The 22,135-nt window shown below is 40.6% G+C and overlaps 1 protein-coding gene across 2 annotated transcripts; it reads left to right on the top strand.

The window, feature by feature from the left end:
• The first annotated feature begins 2,279 nt into the window (after positions 1-2,279).
• mtmr9 (myotubularin related protein 9) lies at positions 2,280-14,728 on the top strand. 2 transcript variants are annotated; one of them, XM_079639679.1, is made up of 11 exons: positions 2,280-2,364; positions 2,931-3,136; positions 3,529-3,637; positions 3,766-3,891; positions 5,168-5,341; positions 5,418-5,635; positions 7,189-7,350; positions 7,793-7,934; positions 8,577-8,797; positions 9,687-9,838; positions 13,258-14,728. In XM_079639679.1, exons 2-11 carry the CDS (start codon positions 2,955-2,957, stop codon positions 13,419-13,421), a joined length of 1,650 nt encoding a protein of 549 aa, XP_079495805.1. In that variant the 5' UTR covers positions 2,280-2,364; positions 2,931-2,954; the 3' UTR covers positions 13,422-14,728. The 2 variants fall into 2 exon arrangements, with proteins under 2 accessions (XP_079495805.1, XP_079495806.1); XM_079639680.1 differs by having other exon boundaries at positions 2,326-2,404.
• The last annotated feature ends 7,407 nt before the right edge of the window (positions 14,729-22,135 follow it).

Raw genomic sequence — 22,135 nt, forward strand, 5'->3', positions numbered from 1 at the left:
CCATTTGGTTTGAGTCTGCAGTGGTCACTTGACGTGAATACTCGAAAGTAAGATGTTCAGACAATGTGTGCACTGCTGCCTCATCTAGCATGCACAAATGCTTCCTGTACCCAAGGAAATGTTTGGAAATCATTCATAAATGCAGAGACTTTGAGTTTGCACAGTGCTGCAGGTCTGGTGTGAAGTTCTCAGCGTCAGTGTCTCCTCTGGGTTTTAGAGCCGATGGAACTTCACACAAATGTTTGATGATGGCATAAGCTGCACAGCTCAGCTACTAAATGTAAGAAGGCACTATATCAAAAAAGACAAACCGTCTCTTTTAGATTGGCATTGCATTTCATGGCCTTTATGGCCTTTGGTGTCACACACAATGACAATTATTTCATATATGGCAAATGACAAAAGCAGGTCTTCGGTTTTAAAGCTTTCTGTTTTCATGCAGTTATTAAGGATTGATATGCTATATCTTGAAATGTTATAATGCAGTTTAGCAATGGTGAAACCAGTATGATCAGGATTTTAGATTTTTTTCCCCACTGTTTTTTTGCAGTGGTAACAAACTGAAAATCATTCCATATCATATGCCATATGACAATAAACAGGTCTTCACAGTTATTTTTAAAACCTTTGTGCTGCCATGCTTGATTTGATATAACATGAGATTAAAATGTATGCTTATGTGTGCCTGGCTCCATATAAAACGCTCCAGTTACATTTGCAAAAATATCAGCTCTCAGTCAGGGGAGGTTTTTTTTTTTCACACACACAAACAGCATGCATTTTTAATGAGAGCAAATGGAGCTGCATATTTTTTGGGGGAGTGTAGGGTTCATGGCACACATGTAACTCAAGCTAAATAATGCAGTGACTGTAATCGCTCACAGCGCTCAAGAAACACTCGTCTTCCTCCTCAACAGGAGGCCACTCTGCTCCCTGCAGGATTCTGCTATGACTACAGCAGGAGCTGTTGTATTCATACAGGTGTACACACACACACACACACACACACACGCACGCACACACACACACACGCACACGCACACGCACACACACACACACACACACACACACACACACACACACACACACACACACACACACACACACACACACACACACACACACACACACACACACTTCACTGAAAAATTCTATAAGTAAACAGTAAATGCTGTATATCTGTCAAAGATGCTTGAAATATTTTTGAAATATTATAATATAGTGAAATAATGGAGCTAAGATATTAGAATTTTCAATCCATCCATTCTCCAAACCACTTATCCTGTAGTCTTTCAGAAACATTTTTTATTTATTTATTATTATTCTTTAGAATAACCCCATTAAACATTTGTGAAATTATAGTACAGTACAATTTTATAATACAGTTCCAAGATATCACAGAAAGAAAAACAGTCCGTTGCATGAAGACTATGAGAAACTGACTGATTATGATAATAATAATAAAAAATCTATTTTAGGCCTATTTTTATTTATTATTAGCCAACTGTATTATTATTATTATTATTTTATTATAGTACATATTTTCATTAAAACATAAAGTGATTGAGAAGACTTACACAGGTGAACTTATGATAATTTCACTCAGTTTTTTTAATTCCTGTGCCACGAAATTAATGATTTTATTTTATTTTTGTACTCATTGCCAAAAATGGTCACGTCAGCAGTGTTCTCAACTCTCAGCACTGCCAGTAACACCTGTAAGGTTTAATGGATAACATTAAGAAGCAAGTGTGTATTCCCTGGAATACATTCCAGAACTGTTTGTTCAGTTCCACAAATGTACAGTCCACAGTTCAACTAATGAAAATAACAGGCCTGATTGTGGAGTCTACAAATACCAAGCATTCTAAATTAGGTTTAGGCTATTTACAAAATACAGACATCCTACTATTAATTAGGCATTCAAATTTTATTTATTTGTTTATTTATTTAGCCTGGTAATTGAGAAGAACCTATATAGGCCTAATATCAAAATATAAAACTTGTTCCCAATCTCTTCTATTGTGTATAACATTGTTTAACTTTTGCATGTTGTAATTGTTATGGTGTTCGTCACTATACGTTCATGTGTTTCTGGTGAAGTCAATATATTGTATAAACCTGAAGAGAACACTAAAATTATATTTATATAATTATATTGTATTTTATTATAACTACTTACATATAGTTATATTTATTAAAATAATCACTCAATTGCTTTTATTTTTAGTGAGAATATGATTATTCATCTCTCTTCTCATTCTCCCTCGCGATCACCCAAACCAGTAGGTGGCGATATTGCTTCAAAGTTGCTTGCGTTCTGTTGTCTGATCCAACAAAGGAGTGGAAGACAAGGAAGTGTTGGTGAGGGGAATGTTGTTGTTACCGCTGTCATCTAATCTAAGTACACGGTTATAATGCACATTTTGTTCTTGACAAGTTACATTGCATTTACGGTTTTCTGTCGAGTGCCTTTGAACAGTTTTTAGTACGAGCGACTCAAAGCTGCAAATCCCGTGACGTCTGTTGTCATAATTTCAGTCTGATGACACAGCGAGCCGAGAGAAATACAGATACATTACATTGTATATGTTACAATAATTGTTTATAAAGAAACGGTCTGATTTACGCTCCTTCAAGTAAAATAGACGATTGTGGTATATTTCTTACTGCTGTCTCTTAGCTTGTCTTGTTTTGCAGCAGATAAAAAAATCCACATCTACAAGACATTAATAATAACAAACCTCTTATCAACTGTGCAAAGACATTTCTTATCTAAATAAAAAAGTAATGTTATATACATATAACTAACTAAATATATGCTAATCACACAACAATGACACGCCTAAATAAAAATGAATCTAAGACTTATTGTATTTCGAATGCATTACAGTATTCATCGCTGTTTCATGTACCATTGACTCTCCCAGGTTTCTTGTGCCTCTCAAAATATAATGGAGTTTGCTGAGCTGATCAAAACCCCCCGTGCGGATGGGGTGGTCCTCCACCGACCCTTCATGCCCACTGTGGAGGGAACTCTGTGTCTGACGGGACATCACCTCATTTTGTCCTCTCGCCAGGATAACACCGAGGAGCTCTGGTTGCTTCATACCAACATTGACTCTATTGAGAAAAGGTACCACTGACTTACATACCGAAAGGTTATTTTAAAGGGATAGTTCATCCACAAATGAAATTTCTGTCATCATTTACTCACCCTCATGTTGTTCCAAACCTGTATCAGTTTCTTTCTTCCATTGCACACAATAGAAGATATTTTAAAGAATGTTGATAACTTGACAGTTGATGGTAGCCATTGACTTCCATAATTTTTCCCACTATGGAAGTCAACTGGTCAACATTCTTCAAAAATATCTTCTTTTTAGTTCAACAGAAGACAGAAACTCATGTAGCCTAATACTATTTCACAATATTACTGTAATTTTGATTAAATAAATGCAGCCACGGTGAGCATAAGAGACTTCTCTCAAACACATTAGAAAAATCTTACTGACCGAATGTTTGCAGGTTTGTTGGATCCTTGGGAACTATTATTGTAAAGTGTAAAGACCTGCGGGTGATTCAGCTGGACATACCTGGCATGGAGGAGTGTCTTAATATTGCCAGCTCAATTGAGGTAAGACTGCATTAGTACTCACTCATAAAGCAGAATAATAATAGAGAAATAATTACCTGAGGATCTACTAATTTCTACTCATAAGTTTATGCTGTTAGTGTTCAAGGTTATGATGGTTCATCTTTCAGGCTCTGTCCACACTGGACTCTTTGTCCCTGATGTATCCCTTCTTCTACCGTCCTCTGTTTGAGGTCATTGAGGATGGATGGCAGTTGTTTATACCAGAGGAGGCTTTCAAAGATCTGGAGTCTATGGTATTGTTTTATCCCTGGAAGCCTTGACACTGAGGTCATCATAAAAAAATTGTGATACATTTTCTCAGTGTATCATTGTTCGTTTTTTCAGATTGTTCTCTATGGGAAGCCAGGGAACAAATACTCATGATTACATGTTCTGAGATCCAATTTTAATATAAATACAGCTAGTATATTTCATTCACTACCGTTCAAGAGTTTGGGGTCGGTAAGATTTTTAAATGTTTTTTGGAAGAAGACTCTTATGGCTGCGTTTATTAAGACATTAATTAAAGTCCCCTTTATTTATATATGAAATACAATACAGATTGTTTCAAAGCAGCTATACAATGATAACAGGAAAATTATTCAATGATACAAACTGTTTATATCCGCTCTACGGCAGCTCTAAAAGAAAACAGTGTCATTATGTTGTGTTGATTCAGATCCGTTGTAAAGATAATCAATTATTAAATTAATTTTCATCTATAGAGAAAAACATTGATGTTGTCATCCAGCTCAGTTCAGTTCGCATCAAATATTGCCAGTGCAGTCAAATTAATAATATTGTTGAATATTAAAAGGATCGTTCACCCAAAAATGAAAATTCTGTCATCATCAGTTGTTCCAAACCTGTATGAGTTTCTTCTGCTGAACACAAAAGAAGATATTTTGAAGAATGTTGATGACCAGACAGTTGACAGCATCCATTGACTTCCATAATATTTTGTCCATACTATGGAAGTCAATGGCTACTGTCAACTGTCTGATTACAACATTCTTCAAAATATCTTCTTTTGTGTTCAGCAGAAGAAAGAAACTCATACAGCTCCAAACATTGTGAAATAATATTACAATTTAAATGATCTGTTTTAAAAGATTGTAAAATGTAATATTCCTGTGTTGGCAAAGCTGAATTTTTAGCATCATTACTCCAGTCTTCAGTGTCACATGATCCTTCTGTTTAATATTTTAGTGGAAACTTTGAAATTGTTTTAGGTATTCTTTTATGAATAGAACGTTCAAAAGAACTTTAATGAAATAGAAATCATTGTAACATTATAAAAGTTTGTCACTTTTGATCAATTAAACATATTCTTGCTGAATAAAAAACAAATCTTAGTGAGTTTAAGCTTTTGAAGGATACAGTAGTGTATGTCAGCTTAGTCTAAACCGCTACTAGTTTACAATTAGAATGTTAGAATTAGGTTTTCTGTTTTTGATATGTGTTATTTTGGTTTAAAAAGGAACTGTCTAAATTGTAAAGGTGACCCTGAGCTCTGTGGTCCTCTCTCAGACAGATGAATGGAGACTGAGTGAGGTCAACAAAGACTTCAGCGTGTGCCCCTCGTACCCGTCCCTACTGACCGTGCCCAAAGACATCGATGATGAAAGTCTCTGCAAAGCTGCTTCCTTCCGCCACGGTGGCCGTTTCCCTATGCTCAGTTACTACCACAAGAAAAACGGCATGGTTAGAAATGCACTTTGAAAATGTTGTTTCCAAATATTGATCTTTTTAATACAGACCCTGATCTCGCTGTCCACAGGTGATGATGCGAGCAGCGCAGCCACTAACAGGAACCAATGGGCGCCGCTGCAAAGAAGACGAGAAACTGATCAATGCCACGCTTTGCGCGGGGAAGCGTGGTTACATCATCGACACACGGACTATAGCGATAGCGCAGCAGGCTAAAGCTCGCGGAGGAGGATTTGAACAGGAAGCCAACTACCCGCAGTGGAGGAGGATCCATAAAGCCATTGAGAGGTGTGTTTCCAATTATTCTCGCAGCAGAGCCATTCTAACGGCATAGTAGAGATGCATAATATTAATATTCTGGCTCATAATCATTTTCATGTTATGACCAATATTAAAAGATAATACTATTTGATCCAAATAAATGTAAAAATAAAAATGTATAGTTTAAAATGTTAGAAGTAAATTTAGACATCACAACATTATATGTACAGTATGAAAAATGTATATTTATTTTGAGATTTGCTAAAAGTAAAAATCAAGTTTTAATGTTGATTATTTGTCAATGTGGTGTTTTTAATATGTTTAAGTCTCAAAAATGCGGTTTGAAACCACCCATTTCCTACGTCACAACTCATGTAACCAATCCCATCAACTAGAGTTTTACAGATAACGATATCTTGGTTGGACTGCTCTGGCCCATAACTAAAAACCGATAGTTTTTAAAAGGGATACTGAATGAAAACAAACAAAATACTCCAAGTAAACCAGTGCTGAACTTTATTACAAAGTGTACCGAAAATGAAAATGTTCTGTACTTATTCAATTAAATAAATGTATAAATATGAAGATCAATATTAAATACTAATATATTAATTATACTTAGATCATTCATGTTAGTTCATAGTACATTAACTAATGTAATGTTAACAGATACAACTTCAAAATTAAAAAAATGTATTGGTAAATGTTGAAATTGACTATCTAAAAATGAACAATACTTCTACAGCGTTTATTAACCATAGTTAATGTGACAGATGGACTCTTATTTTAAAGTGTTAACATTTCATATAAATCCAAACAGTCAAGCTGAAAGATTACTTTTACCATAAAAAATTGTATGGCACAAATGTTTTAAGTCCTCACTGAAAGATTTAGTATTTTCAGTCATCAGATTTATTTACACTGTGACTGTAAAGGTGTGAACCAAATGGCCCATACAGATGTATGGCCCATAGAAACTGATTGGTGAGAATGACAAAGAAACAGCATTGCTCAGAGTAGATTGCAGGGTAGATCGTTCTCCTGTGGGAGGCCCTAACAGTTTTCTATTGTTTGTTGCCCATTTGTCTTCATGTATAAAACAAGTCATCATTTTTACAGCTATTTTGTAAATGTATGTTGTACACGGATGAATCGTTCACAATAAGATCTATTTTTCTCGTTTTTAATTGACGTCGTAAATGATGCATAATCTAAAACATAACTCAATCTTCTCTCCTGTTTCATCGCAATTTTAACTTTGATGACAAACTGGCAAATCCAGTGACCATTTCATAAGCGCTCAGCTCGGTTTCCAGGTACTGATAAAGTTGCATAAATCACCCGGTCAGATTAGACTTTACCAAAGACAGTCGATGGACAAACTTTGGACCATCTGATAATGTACGTTTATCAGGGGACTTTTTAGTTAAAAATCTTTTAGGCATATGCCTGAAAATACACATCTATTGCAGCTAAAATGTCAATTCAGAGCTGAAGCATATCGTTTGCGAGCAGGCAAACACAGCTGCACAAATGAGTTCTGTAACTGGGACTATAATCTGACAGCTGTTCTCCCACAGGTCTAATGTTCTGCAGGAGAGTCTGATAAAGCTGGTGGAGGCGTGCAATGATCAGTCTCACAGCATGGACCGCTGGCTCAGTAAACTCGAAGCCTCCAACTGGCAGAGTCACGTTAAGGAAATCCTCACCACGGCCTGCCTGGCTGCACAGTGCATTGACAGGTACATCTGTTGATACGTCTGTCTGTTCCTGTCACAGACCCATTACACCACAGACAGATCTGCTTATGCCATACTGTGCAGCTGTGTTAATTACTGTTTTAGCTCTATTCTAAGTTAATTACAAAAGCTGCTGCCGCCCTGTTTCTCACCACATTTGTTGCAAAGCTTGTGGTGGTGTTAATTACTGCTGTTGTCATGCTGTAATCATCATTATGTTTATACCACCAGTACTGCTGTTTTAAACGCTTTTTTTTTTGGCATGCAGTTCATTATCAGGTTTGTAGCACTATGCATGTGCTAAATAATCTCAAACTGAGTGCAATTTCAAACTGGGATCGGAGGAAGTGCTTAACATCCCAAAAATCACAGCTAAAAATGTTTTCTTTTCTCTCTTAAGTCATTTTCATAATGTGTAATGTGCGTTATTTGTGGTGTTTTGCAGGGAAGGGGCGTCAGTTCTGGTTCATGGGACGGAGGGCACTGACTCAACACTGCAGGTGACGTCTCTCGCCCAGATCATCCTCGACCCGGCATGCAGAACCATCCGTGGCTTTGAGGCGCTGATCGAGCGAGAGTGGTTACAGGTGAGGGAGGTTACCAGGAAAACTCTTTTATTCAGATGTGCCTGATTTGTTTCAATCTGCTCCCTGGTTCTCCAGGGGTCGGCCATTTCTAAGGATGTCCCACTGTCAAAATCATTCTAGCTCTCTCCATTGAAATTCCCCCGAATGCACTGAAAAAGTAGTCGATTACTGGCTATACTCTATATTTACACACTAGAAATATTGACGTAGGGCATCAGAGGACGAGCACAAGTGTAAATGTATATTCAGTCTTTAAAATATATATTTGTTGGCATTAAAATAAAAAGTCCTGCAAAATATATAGTAAAAAATCTCCTGTCCCTAAAACTTTTGAATGATAATGAATGGTCAGCATTTTTCTTTGTATTATATTGGTTTAATGTCTGAATGCTAATATGCATGTACATTTATGTTTTTCTTAATAAAAATTGTAGGACAAGTACGTATTTCACAATGTTACTGTATGCAACGTCTTATTATATAGTGGCAAATCAGTGTCAGTGTGTAGAGAATCAACACCTTTGCTACTGCTGAACTCGCTGATATACTGATTAACAATAGGAAACTAGGATGTGGAATTTTGTGGTTTTATTTGATAAAAAATTAGTATTTTCTGTGATGCATGAAATCTTTTTTTTCCAGGCCGGTCACCCGTTCCAGCATCGATGTGCGCAGTCTGCATACTCAAACGGGAAGCCTCGAAGTGAAGCGCCCGTGTTCCTGCTCTTCCTGGACTGCGTGTGGCAGATCCTGCGGCAGTTCCCCTGCTCCTTCCAGTTCAATGAGAATTTCCTGATCATGCTTTTCGAGCACACCTACGCCTCACAGTTCGGCACTTTCCTTGGAAACAGAGTGGCCGAAAGGTTAGCATTTACAGATTCTCACATACATCTCATTTCCTATATTACATCACACATTACCTTCCTGTAAAAACTTTGTTTCTACAATCTCAGATACATCACCCCTAATTTCTAACTAGCCAACACAGGCCCTTTCCCAAACGCCAAACTCATTTGATTATTTTGAAGTTAACCATCTCCAAAGTGTGGATTCAGAGAAGAACTGCTAGGTTTGGCATTCAGAATAGGCCTGAATATTGCACTTGACGTTTCCAAGTACACCCTGTGTTACACATTTAGGTTGGCAGGTTGTAATTCTATCCATATGGAAAGATACGTTCAGGAGGAGAGGTCATGACCTCTTCTGTCAACACTCCTACGTCAGCTTGTAGCTGGCCGTGACCCTTTTTCTTATTCTGAGCAGGATGTTTTGGTAAATGTGTTGTGCAATGTTTTTCCACTTATTGCTAAAATGTGCATCACATTTCAAAATGTCCAGATTTGGTACAGTCATTTACTGACAATGTAATTGTGTAATGTATGTGATGACATATATCTGGCCTTTAGACTCCAGAAGACAGGTTTCATTTAGGTTCGGTTTAAGATTTAACATCCATAGAACCTTTTTATTCCACAAAATATTCTTTAGTGAATACAGATTGTTTAGATTTGTGCTCTTTACACAAAGAAAAAAGGGCTTTTCACTGAAAGGTTCTTTATTATTAAGAGTGCTGTTATGTAAGCTCAAAATGTTTATGAATGTGTAGAAGAGTAGAATCGGTGAAAGGCTTTTTGTTTGCTTATTTGAGATAACGGATGGCAATGGCTGGATGTGCCTGGCTCCTCATAAACATAAACTTGACTGTAAAGTTTGGATGTATGTAAACATAGTACTTTTTGTGTAATGTTTCAGGGTGAAGCTGCAGCTGTCTCAGAAAACCGTGTCTCTGTGGTCATGGGTGAACCGTCCTCAGGAGCTGGAGCGATTTCTCAACCCGCTCTATGAGCCCAATAGCCTGGTCATCTGGCCGTCTGTGGCACCTCAGAGCCTGCTGCTGTGGGAGGGTGAGTGCCACAAAATATTAAAGCATGACACCATGTGTTTACCCAGTTAACCTGTAGGTGGCAGTCACGTGTTGATTGGTGCTTTAGCTATATTTCTGCCTTGACACTTTGGATGTGCAACGTGTGGATTGTGAGATCCTTGCGTGTTTTAAAATGACCGTAACAGTATGTCACCATTCTTCCATGATGTAGATGAACCTATAGCTTAGATATCTTGTGAAAGAGTGACCCTTCAAAACCATGTTTAACACACTTTTCATCTGAATTATTATAATTTTTCTGGTGTAATGAAAATGAAAGCTATATCCTCTTTAGGCTATTTGTTATTTTAAACTATAAACTATATGTTATTTAAAAAATGAAAATAATTTAAATACAATCATATAAATTGTATGTAAGGTAAATAACAATATGTAATTAATTAAAAGTTATTATTTAAATTATTTACATTTTAATATAATTGTATTTAAATTAATTACTGAAAATTGTAAAGAACACACTTGTTGTCTGCTGCAAAAAATGTTTTTGTGTGTTTCGTGTGTTAAGGCAAATATGGTGGTTTTCTTGACAGGTTAGACAAAGATAAAATATTTAGAATTTAATGATCCATTTAGATCTGTTGAAATTTGAATTACTTTCAGGAAAACTCGCCCGCCGGTCATGTTTAAGATATTTTTAAGCATTAAAGAAGCAACTTCAACTTCAGTAATGCTTGTTTTAAACCTTTCAGCGGATGCATATTACGTCACGGGGAATTCACAAGTGTGACAATGATTCAACCCCGATGACCTCTGTGCCTGTCTTTTTTTTTCTTTTTTTCTTTTTTTCTTTTTTAAAGTCCTCACCTCTGGAACCTGTCATGCCTATTTTATAGGTGCAGTGAAAGAGACTCTTTCAGGAAAATCAGTCAAGCAGACACGGAGTTTAGTGCCATGGGGGTTCACTTTCAGTCACATGAGCAGTCCTCAAACAACTCACAGATATGTTTAGACCTTTCATATACAGTACCAGTCAAACGTTTGGCCACGCCAACTCGTTCTTTATTAATAGTATTTTCCACGTTTCAGAATAATAGTCATCTAAACTATGAAATGAAACTAACTGATAATGTAGTCACCAAAAGAGCTAGTTTAAACTATTTATTTGAAAGGCAGGCGATAGTAAAATATGGGATCTGAAAAGCCTTTGCATTGAGCAATAATTGAAAGTGTGGGAGGACAGTGTGCCCACAGAATTTAAGCTTCAAGGTCCTTTGAGAAACAACTAATCTAATGTTAATTTCACAGTTGGGTGGGTATTGACCAGTTTGCTCTGCTGCTGACATCATTAAAGACCGTCCGCTGTACGTGTGCTCAGAAACATGGGTGTGGCGACAAAGATTCCAGTCATTCTGTGTGTTTCCTTATGTAAAACCTTGAGGTATGGCATCTGAGGTATTTAAAGTTCATTTAAAAAGTGTGCTTATTTGTATCCCATGTACACTTATTTTGCTAACATACTAAAGCACACATAAAGTACTTATTATCATTTTAACTGCAGTTTTATCAGTTGTATACTTAATACATTTAAAGTTTATATATTTTAGGTTTACTAAATTGTAATTACACATTTGTATTGTTGAAGTTGCAAAGTAAGGGATAAATAATGCACACCCGAGGTGGTAATGCGGCCGCGAAGCGGCGTTACACCTTGGTGTGCATAACTTTCTAATAATTCAACTGCCAGGAGTCAATCATTCCACTTATACTACAGTTACCACACCTCAAGTCATTGATCAGATGATGTATTCCAAAACATTTGTCAGGTTTTTGTCCTTAAAACGTTCTTGTGTGTAGGACTAATTTCTTCCACCTCATCTCACCCCTCTATTGCTAATTCCAAAACGTCATTTTAGAGCTGGTAATGGAGGCTTCAGCCACTGATAGCACTAGCAGACTAATGCAGTAATTAGAGAGAGAGAGAGAGATAGATATGAAGCGTGTGTGAATTACCTGAGTCTGTGTGTCTTTAAACAGTGTTCGGCAATAGCGACTCTACTAATAGCGAAACTTTAAGTTTATCTGCTCTAAGAACTGCGCTATTACATCTCTAGTGAGAAATGTCATGTAACTTTTAAGTTGCAAAACCAGTTTACTGATAAAAGCATTAGAGCAGCGCTGACAACAGGTTTCTGTGGTGTGAGTATGTGTCTGTAATGTATGTGTGCGTTTGAGAGGAAGAGGGAGCGAGAGAAAGAGAGTAGGCAAAAATATGGAAATAATGTGTCATTTTTATCTTATTGTTTACCGTATCTATTTGCTTGGTCAGTGTCGTTGTGGGTTTTGGTTCTGTAGACTGTAAAGACCTTTAAAATAACTGAAGGTTTACGGAGCTGTAATGCGATCAAGACCTGTCTGGAACTACTTCAGCTGTTGGTTTCCCTGAAAAAATCTGCATACCTGTTCGTCAACCAGATCAGATTCAAGCATTCAACAGATCCTAAGTTTAATATATTATAATAAATTAAATACAAGTATATCAATACAATTGGCATTAAAGTATACAAATACAAATTTACTAAAAGTCCTTCTTAGGTGGGTCAAAAAAGCACTCTAAAATTTGGCTAATTGCATTTAATATGAATTTAAACTATAATACATTTGATTTAATTCTATAAAATGTCATATAAATGCTTTAGTCTGACTGAAATTGTTCTAATTTTTATTCAGACTAACAGACCTATAAAATGTGATTATAGCTTGTCTTCGTCCAGCATGTGCATGTATGTTAATATACAATTTGCCTCTGCGTTATGCTCTTGTGTATTTAATCCTTAAAATATTTGATTATACAGATGAAGACTGTAGCTTAACTACACAAAACCCCCACTGTAGCTTAGTTACATATGCACGTGTAAACACATGCTGAGACACTTGGTGCAATTGATTATGCTCAATGCCTGTCATGGAAACTGAATGTGACCAGTTTACATGTTTTTTTCAGCTTGTGGCATTTCTTCCAAGGCATTATATTTAAAGTGTAACCTCACTGTGTTGTTACAATGTAGTTTTTCTTTGTAAATAAATGTTTACTCTTTACCTGGGCCGAGAAATTCACATAAACAGCATTATGGGAAAAACATACTATGGCAGCAGTTTGATCAATATTAGAAACTCATTGTGTAAGAAACATGGGGGGAACAGAATCTGACGGCAAATAACGCAGCTTTCTATGGCATTGCACTCCCCGTTCCTTAACTGACGGAATGGCAGTTTTTCAGTTTTCCCCCTCCGTTTGCCCTAAAAGTTTGAAATGTTGACTACAAACACAGAGGTATTTTTTTAAATGCCAGAAAAGGTCATTGATCAGCGACCCAAGAATATATAATCATGTTTCAGGCACATTGTGACAGATTTACTTTGGTCTTGTTTTCTCTATAGGGATATTCCTTCGCTGGAATCGCTCCACAAAGTGTTTGGATGAGGCCTATCAGGAGATGGTCCACATTATAGAGTACAACAAGGAGCTGCAGAACAAAGTGAACAGTCTGCGGAGACAGCTGGCCCAGCTGGAGACGGAGGACAGCCCGCTGCAGACACCGTAGGACATCAACACAATCAAATGAGTCCTACGCACATGTATCTACACTCTTTCCTTATGATTCCACTGCTCAACTTTATTTACATTAACATGTTTAATTAGTCTCCAATGGATTCTACTCTATGGCCACTAGATCTGATGCTCTATTAGTATATCATTGTAGTTTTCTTCCTCAAACACTATCCCGCACGCGTCCATATTGCTTGTTCAATGTAAACACTTTGAACTGATTAGCACGTTATTATATGTAATTTCCCTAGATATTGCAAAATGGGTGCTGTGGTTTACACATTCTCAAAGAAAAGGGACTGCTGATGTGCCATTTTTCATTTTTAGTCATTTGTCACAAAGTGCAATAGACATTGCAGCTATAAAACAGCTGTTTTGGAAGGGAAAGAATTAGAGACTGACTATGAGATGCTGGAAATATAATTTCAATATAACACTGGTGGTTTACATAGTCTTACATGATCCATAACTCTGGCCACATGAATAAGAGATTGCCAAAAGTTGCAAAGTTTGCTTTACAAATGTAAGATCTTCTGTTCATGGGTAATATACATATTTGTATAGAGTAATAATGTTTATCGTTTTGTTTAAAAAGACAAATTTGTGTTAGAGATATTGTGAATCAAAATAATGTATCATAAATCTCCATCCACAACCTTGTTTGTGTGTGTGTGTGAATATGAAGATCTTTATTAAGATACACAAAGCCGTTGCTTGGGAACATCTAAAAATAAAGCCCACTGGGATCATTACAATTTCCGTTCTGAACAAAAGCATTTCATTCCCTCCAGTTCTCCATGAATGACTTGAGCATGTTCATCTAGACTGGAGGTGTTTTCTGCAAAAAACTCTGGCAAATCATTTCACATCTCAATAAATCAAGATATACACTCATTGTGCCATTTAAGGTTTTTGGAACAATTTGTTTCATAAATATGCGAATATTTAAATCTATTATGTATGACTCCCGTTGGATATAAAGGTCATTTTAATATTCCAGTGGGTTCTTATCATCAAATAGACTGCTGCAATGAATGTGTTTTAGTTTAAGGAAGGGTTTTGATACTGGTTATAGACAGTCAGTTGTTATTGTCGTTATATTTTTTTTATACGTGTTCACAAGTTAATCATTTTTTATTCATTCATTCTGGCACTTCAGTAGCATCAACTGACATACATCATTAAGATTTGTCTTAAAAGTGTCTGTATAGTGTCATGCCTTGCTTTACAAAATGTAATATTGATCAAATGTTACACTGAAGTTCGTTATGTTCTGTGGGCATTAAAAAATTGTTTAATGTACATTATACAGCCTTGTGGTGTTTTCATATTTAAACTGACATATATAAGAGTCACAGTATCAGTTTCAGTAATCAGACTGACTACTGTAAAGAGTCTACAGTAGTCAGCTTGACTTAGCATCTTATCAGTGCAAACTGATAATGACCGATAAGGATTAATCACTCATGTGCTACAAAGAAAAAAGTAAACAAAATGGGATCTATTCTAGAATATATATTTTAAAGCTGCAGTCCGTCGTTTTTCCTCTTTGTCGCCATCTCTGTTAGAAATCTGCAATTGCAGTTATTCGCGGAATTATTAACTGTGCGTGGGTAGTAAATCGGCATGAAACAGCGCGGATGAACACAATGTATTGAGGCTGCCGCGTCGCTACTGTCATCAGCAATCTCAGAGTATACTTTTCGAAAGTGTCAACATTAGAATTTTCATCGGAAAATGTCATCTGAACAAGTAAGTAACGTTCACTTTTATTCTGACCAAATTCGGGGGGTGGGGGGAAGCATTGCAGGAGCTATATCATGCTGATTAAATCTAACGATTGCTTATATCACGTCAAAACGTGAAAAATATATTTTTTCTGTAGCCACTCTGAAGTCCGAAGTCTTTGGGTTTTACAACTGGTGAATCTCCAGTTGTCCCTGGTGATTGTCGCTTTAAACTTTCGGGATCCGCCATACCAAGTGCTAAGCTAAATCTCCACCTCCATCATCCACACACGCTAGCCGAGACTCCTTCTCTATGTGTACAGAAGTGACGTAATGACGCAAAGACATGCTCGAAATTCCCGCGGAAATCCACCAGTACCACTGGAATTAAAATCATTATTACAAGCTTACCGTTTTGAATCGAGGTAAGGCAAGCAGATCGTTTTGAACACTGGCTGGTTACGTTTTTTTTCAAAAATGTCTTTTTTGATATTTTTAAACCCAAAAAAGTGCCGGACTGCAGCTTTAAATAAAATATTTTATAGGAAAAAAAATATATATATATACACACGGTGTATACACACTGTAGGACATCGACATACAAGTCAAGTCACCTTTATTTATATAGCGCTTTTAAAAGTATGGATTGTTTCAAATCAGCTTTACAGTCATAATAGAAATTAGCGCTACAGTGAAGTTGCCAAGATCATTAGTCATTAACTTAGGGGCCGCTAACACAACACCGTTCTAACAGAAAACCCTTAACGCGCTCCGGCCGCCCATCCGCACAAAAAGTGCCTGGTGTCTCGAGAACGCACTCCCTGAAATAGGTTCGAAGGTGCAAACAAGTATCCGTTCCCTTTCATAGGGAACTCGCACTGCGTCGTTGAAAACGACTTTTTGGGGACGCTCCCTAAGCGTACGCCTCTGAAGTATGAATGAAACTAATCCAATCCTGATTGGTGTTGCGTCGTGACGTAACATGTGACGGCATAACCGGATGCATAAAAGTGTCGCCGGCGCACACACACATTAGCTTTCAATCTTCAGCAAGCGCTCTCTGTTTTTGTCTGTCTTATTTGGTGTTGTCTGTCTGATCCAGTCACTGTTTTATGGCGAGTGAGCAATTCATTAGATGTGTGCACCCCTGCCCAAAATATATTATGAGTGGGGACACGCATCAGTTGTGTGTGGATTGTTTGGGAGTGTAACACGCACGGGCAGCTCTCGAGGGGGCTTTTCCACCAAGGCAGAGCTGGTGCTGGTTCGGAGCCAGAGCCTAGTTTCAAATCGGTTCTTTGTTTTTCGACCACCAAAGCACCAGCTCCGAACCAGTAAAAGTGGTTCTTAAGTAGCACCAAAACATTGCTGGGCGAGAAGTAAGAACCGCTTGCGTCGGGGGCTGGGGGCGGGGTTACCGTGACCAACAAGACGAAAAGAAACTTGTGACCGCCAGTTTTTTAAATAGCTGCTAATCGAGCAAATAGCTGCTTGATTGTAATCTCCGTCTATGCAAGTTACGGCGAGCTGCACGAACACGTTGGCTTTGCCGTGTTTGGATGCCGATGTAGTTTCGCTAAGCCATGAGCATCAATAGTAACGCAACGACCGCCATTGTTGATGTAAGACTTGTTCGAGATGCATCGGAGCGGCGCGGACCGATCAGAGCTCCGGGAGTGTTTGGAGAGCATACGACTCCTTGTGCTTTTGGATCGCTTTCGCAGTGCTCTGATGTCACACGGCGATCGTTCTGCGAAAAGCCGAACCATCTCGAACAAGCCTGGTGTGTTTTTGTTTGGCGCTGCCGCGCTAGCGTTGCTGGGCAACTTGAGATGTATACACAGTGACGTAAGATCTGGCTCTGTTGTGGCGCTCTAGCCTGTGGAAAGGCAAACCGGTTCTTAGAAGACCCGTCAGTAGAACCAACTCCGAACCGGCTCTAGCTCTAGCTCTGAACCAGCACCTGGTTCTTGCTGGTGGAAAAGGGGTAAACACTCCCTATCAGTACTGCGCTCGCATTCCCCGTGGTTCAGGTCCCGCGTCCGTTGAGGCGGCACGGTGGCTCAGATCGCGGGGTTCGCAAAGGGATCTTGCAGATGAGAATGAGACTGCTGCGGCACTTTCTCATTCTTCATCTGAAGGTTCTAACGGCGGTGATCCACTTGTCCGTGCGACACTTCTGTCGCGCTGCACTCCACTATATTCCTATGGGTGACGTCAAGCGACTTTGATGCCCATCTTTATGCAAATGAATTCCGTTGAAAGCGACGCGGCTATTCAATAGAAGCACGCACATGGAGACGGGGGGAAGTCTCTCGCGGGTCCTTTGTTCTAGATTGGCCGCTGGCTCAAAACCACGCCCATAGCGGTAAACTAGAGGAATGCCCATCAACGTACAAATGTGGGGAGGCGTCGCGACACCACACGACATTCGTGTCGGACAAGTGGATCAGTACCGTAAGGCTCTCGTTCATGGTGCAGAAGCCCGCGCCGCGCTGCGGCTTCTTCTGCCCGTGATGAGATCTCGATGTTTGAACTATCTGCTTCTGAGGGAGTGGATGTGTTCAGCATCGAGGCGGCCGGATGAGCGTGAGTTAAATTCACCAGCTCGCGTTCCCCCGCGGTTCGGGTCCCGCGTCCGTTGAGGCGGCGTGGCGAATCAGATCGCGGGGTTCGCAATAGGATCTTGCTGATGAGAATGAGACTGCTGCGGCACATTCTCATTCCCTATTTGAAGGTTCTGTGGCTCCCTTTCATGGTGCAGAAGCCCGCGCTGCGGCTTCTTCTGCCCGTGATGAGAACCTGATGTTTGAACTATCTGCTTCTGAGGGAGTGGGTGTGTTCAGCATTGAGGCGGATGAACGTGAATTAGACTCGCCAGCTCACGTTCTCCGTTGTTCAGGTCCGCGACTCAGATCGTGGGGTTCGTAAATAAAATAAATAATAAAATATGAATTTTGCTGATGAGTGAGACTGCTGCTTTCTCATTCTTTATTTGAATGGTTCTAAGCCCGCGATGCGGCTGCTTCTGCCCGTGACAAGCACCCGATGTTTAAAATTAAAACTCTGCAACATCGAGGCTTAATAGCGTGTTGTGATCCGTGCTGTGGCCAGATGAAAAATCAACTGGCCATATGTTAGACAGGAAGCGCTTAATAAATATCTAAGAAAGGATATGAGCAGTTCCTGCAGCAACAATCACAACATTAGCGCCAGAGCTTACCATTTTTATTTATTTATTTATTTTTCCTGACTTGCATAATGAGTTATCTAAGTCATGGGATATAACCCCACTCCTTCCTCTAGAGCCCCTCCTTTGGGAGTTTGGCAACAGAGAAATCTATCTCGCTCTTTTGATCAGAAGGATGACCTGAGGGCCGTCCTTCAGGCAAGAGGGCTTCAGGAAAGAGGTTCTACCTGAAATATAAATTAGACCCTTCCCCCCCCCCCCCCCATTTTGTATGGTTACAAAAATCGGTCTCGACTAATCCCTGCCGGATTAGTGCTCCGAACTAATCCGACTAATCCCTGAACAATGCTCAAAGTATGCCCGAAACCATCCTGGTTCCCGTAATAGATTTTGTTGAAGCGTGTCAAACGCTTACCCAACATATCTGCATGGGTCCTGCGTATAAGCAGGATTGGGTGATGGAACAAAAAGTATACTCTTTACTGGTCAGAGAGGCCATATGATGGGTTCCTCCTCCAGACAGGGAGTCCGGATTTCTCAGCCGGTACTTTATAGTTCCAAAGAAGTATGGAGGGTTCCTGCCGATTTCAGGTTCAAGATGCTCATTGTGAATCAAATCAGGTCCGAGGACTGGTTTATCACGATAGGTCTAAAAGACGCATACTTCCGTGCTCCATCCTTCCAATACACAGGAGGTTCCTGAGATTCGCTTTCGGGGGCGAAGCGTACCAAATTCGGGTTCTTCCGTTTGGCCTAGCACTCTCCCCTCGCAAAAGCTCCAAGTGTATGGATGCAGCTCTGGTCCTACTGAGGCTTCAGGCCATCCTTACACTTAATTTAATCGACGACTGGCCCATTCTGGCTCAGTCTCGAGCAATGGCAGTTCGGCATCGAGATGTCGTCCTTGGCTGTATTCCGAGCTTGAGACTCAACACGAAACAAAGCGTGTTGGTACCAGCTCAGAAAACTACGTTACTGGGCGTGGTATGGAAGTCAGATACGATGTGGGCACATATGTCTCCCGCGTGAATCGAGTCCATCCGGGCCATGGCGTCCGGGATAAAGCTAGGCCAGGCCATCACTGTAAAGCAATTTCTAAGACTGCTGGCCCTCATGGCAGCTGTGTCCAACATAATACCTTTTGGACCTTCTACACATGAGGCCCCTTCAGTGGTGGCTGATAGCCAAGGGGATTTCCCCAAGGGGGAATCCGTTCCGAACAATCAGGGTTACGCGCCGATGCCTTCGTTTTTCCTAATTAATATGGAAGAAACCTTGGTTCCTTTCCCAAGGGCCAGTGTTAGCAGCGTCATGTCGCCGGAAAACCGTTTCGACATGCGCCTCCTTCACTGGCGTGGGCGCGGTCATGGATGGCCGCTTTGCCAGGGGTCTGTGGCAGAACCATCAACATTTTTGGCATATATTTTGCCTTGAGATGTTGGCTGTGTTCAGGGCTCTGAGGAGCTTCCTCCCAGACATCAATTTATCTGAACCGACAAGGGGGACTCAGATCGCGCCCTCTATCCAGACTGGCGCATCAGATTAATCTATGGTCCCAGGGGAAATTATTATCTATTAGAGCAATATATGTCCCGAGGGTTCAGAATCAGGGAGCAGACATCCTGTCGAGGCAGGGGCTGAGGCCCGGGGAATGGAGACTTCACCCAGAGGTGGTGAAGTTGATATGGCAGAGGTTGGACCAATGGAAGTGGATCTGTTTGCGTCTCGAGAGACGTCCCACTGTCCACTTTGGTTCTCCCTCACTCATCCAGCCCCACTGGGGTTGGATGCCATGGTACAGGCCTGGCCGGGGCTTCGCCTGTACGCTATTCCCCCAATCGCTCTGCTCACGGAAGTCCTGGAGAGGGTCCGTCAGTAGGGCATCAGTCTTCTTCTGATAGCCCCGTTGTGGCCGGCCCGAGTATGGTTTTCAGACATATTTTCACTTCTGATAGCTCCGCCGTGGCAGATTCCTCTGAGGAGGGATCTGTTGTCTTAGGCGGAGGGCACAATATTCCACCCTCGCCCGGAGCTGTGGAAATTGTGGGTCTGGCCCCTGAGGGGGTCCAGTACCTAGATGCCGGTCTATCAGCTGGGGTGGTCAAAACCATACTTAGCTCTAGGGCTCCGTCTACTAGGAGATTATATGGCCTCAAGTGGTATGTTTTTCCACTTGGAGTAGAGAACATGAGTTAGATCCAGTTAACTGCCCAGTGGCTTCAGTTCTGGAGCACCAACTGGTCATACTATTTCTCCATGGTACATGGAGGATGAGACCGACAGTCAGGTCCAGGGTTCCTTCCTGGGACCTGGCGGTGGTTCTCGAAGGGCTATCCCTGGCTCCCTTCGAACCCCTCCAGTCGGCTTCGCCTAGGACCTCACATTCAAGATAGCCTTTCTCTTAGCTATTTCTTAAAATATTAAGAGAGTGGGAGATCTCCAAGCCCTGGCACTAACGCCAGCTTGCTTGGGGTTTTGCCCCCGGCAGAGTTAAGGCCATCCTGCACCCGAGACCCAGCTATGTGCCTTAAGTGCATTCTAACATGGCTATGGTCCATTGTCCTGCGAGCATTTCATCCTCCACCTCATGTGTCGGCAGAAGAAGAGAGGTTCCTTTGCTCTGCCAGTCAGGGTTCAGAGTATTTACTTTGAGAGGTCCTCTTCTTCGAGGAGGTCGGACCTACTGTTAGTGTGTATTGGGTCACCTAATAAGGGGCTCCCGGCATCCAAACAAACCATAAGTAGGCCTACAAGGTGCGCAGTTTGCCTTCACCTTTGGCCGTAAGGGCTCATTTTAACAGAGGCATGGCGTCCTCTTGGGCCCTCCGTTCGGGAGTGCCCCTCCAGGAGATCTGTGAGGCAGCCGGTTGGGCTACCCCGCACACTTTCATCAGGTTTTATTGTCTTCACCTCCTTAGTGCGTCTGGCGCACGAGTGCTCTCGTCCTAGCTTAAGTGCCTGAGATCAGCTTCACTCTAGGACAGGCTCTCCCAGGCGTTAAGGGGCGTGGCAAGACGACGCAGTGTCTCGTTCCCTCCTCAGGGAACAAGGGTTACAGTCGTAACCCGAGACGTTTTCTCAGCACAAACCTCAAAAACACAAACCCGCGAAAACGCAGACGGCGCGCACATGCGCATCACTTGTTCGGTCGATAGGTAAACTTTCCTGTAGCTCAAGCAGTAGAGCGCCGAAATTATTATCCGCCTCGTTGAAGTCAGTACCTGATTGCTTAATCCTAACCCCTCCCCCACAACTAATCCTAAACCTACCAATGCTAGGGGGGTAATAATTTGGCGGAGGTCGAAATTCGGCACAACACCGGCACCCACAACGATTCCCAGGGAAAACAAGAACTGACAAGAATGCAAATGTGCACCCTGAAATGCAATGTAAGTCGCTCTGGACAAAAGCGTCTGCCAAATGCATAAATGTAAATGTGAATGCGCGTTTGAATATATATGTGCGCAGACGTGTAGTCCTTCACAAATCAACCCTCAACAAACTACTTGTTAGGCCTTAAAAATGTATAATTCAGAAATGTTGTCGCGTCTGCGTAGCCATGCAAACTGGAATTATCCCGACAACGTTTTATCTGTATAGAGGTAAAGGGGAGGAGGCCTTCACAGGGGAGGGACACTAGTTGACACTGTGTATTAAAGTTTTTGTCACAAATGATAGGGTTAACAGCAACTCAGTTTTACATTGCATATGATTATGTCACATATACAACTGTTGGCTGTGTAAAGCTCCATATCTCTAATCACATAAACATATGTGTGCTTTCCCTGCTCA

The sequence above is a fragment of the Phoxinus phoxinus genome (genome assembly GCF_949152265.1).
Source record: "Phoxinus phoxinus genome assembly, chromosome: 16".
Classification (NCBI taxonomy): Eukaryota; Metazoa; Chordata; class Actinopteri; order Cypriniformes; family Leuciscidae; genus Phoxinus; species Phoxinus phoxinus.

What these genes read in the sequence shown, in the direction of transcription:
- mtmr9 (XM_079639679.1), top strand. Translation starts at nt 2,955, where the DNA reads ATGGAGTTTGCTGAGCTGATCAAAACCCCCCGTGCGGATGGGGTGGTC. An exon ending in ATCCATAAAGCCATTGAGAG is followed by an intron (nt 5,636 to 7,188) that starts GTGTGTTTCCAA and finishes GTTCTCCCACAG; the next exon opens with GTCTAATGTTCTGCAGGAGA. An exon ending in GCTGCACAGTGCATTGACAG is followed by an intron (nt 7,351 to 7,792) that starts GTACATCTGTTG and finishes GGTGTTTTGCAG; the next exon opens with GGAAGGGGCGTCAGTTCTGG.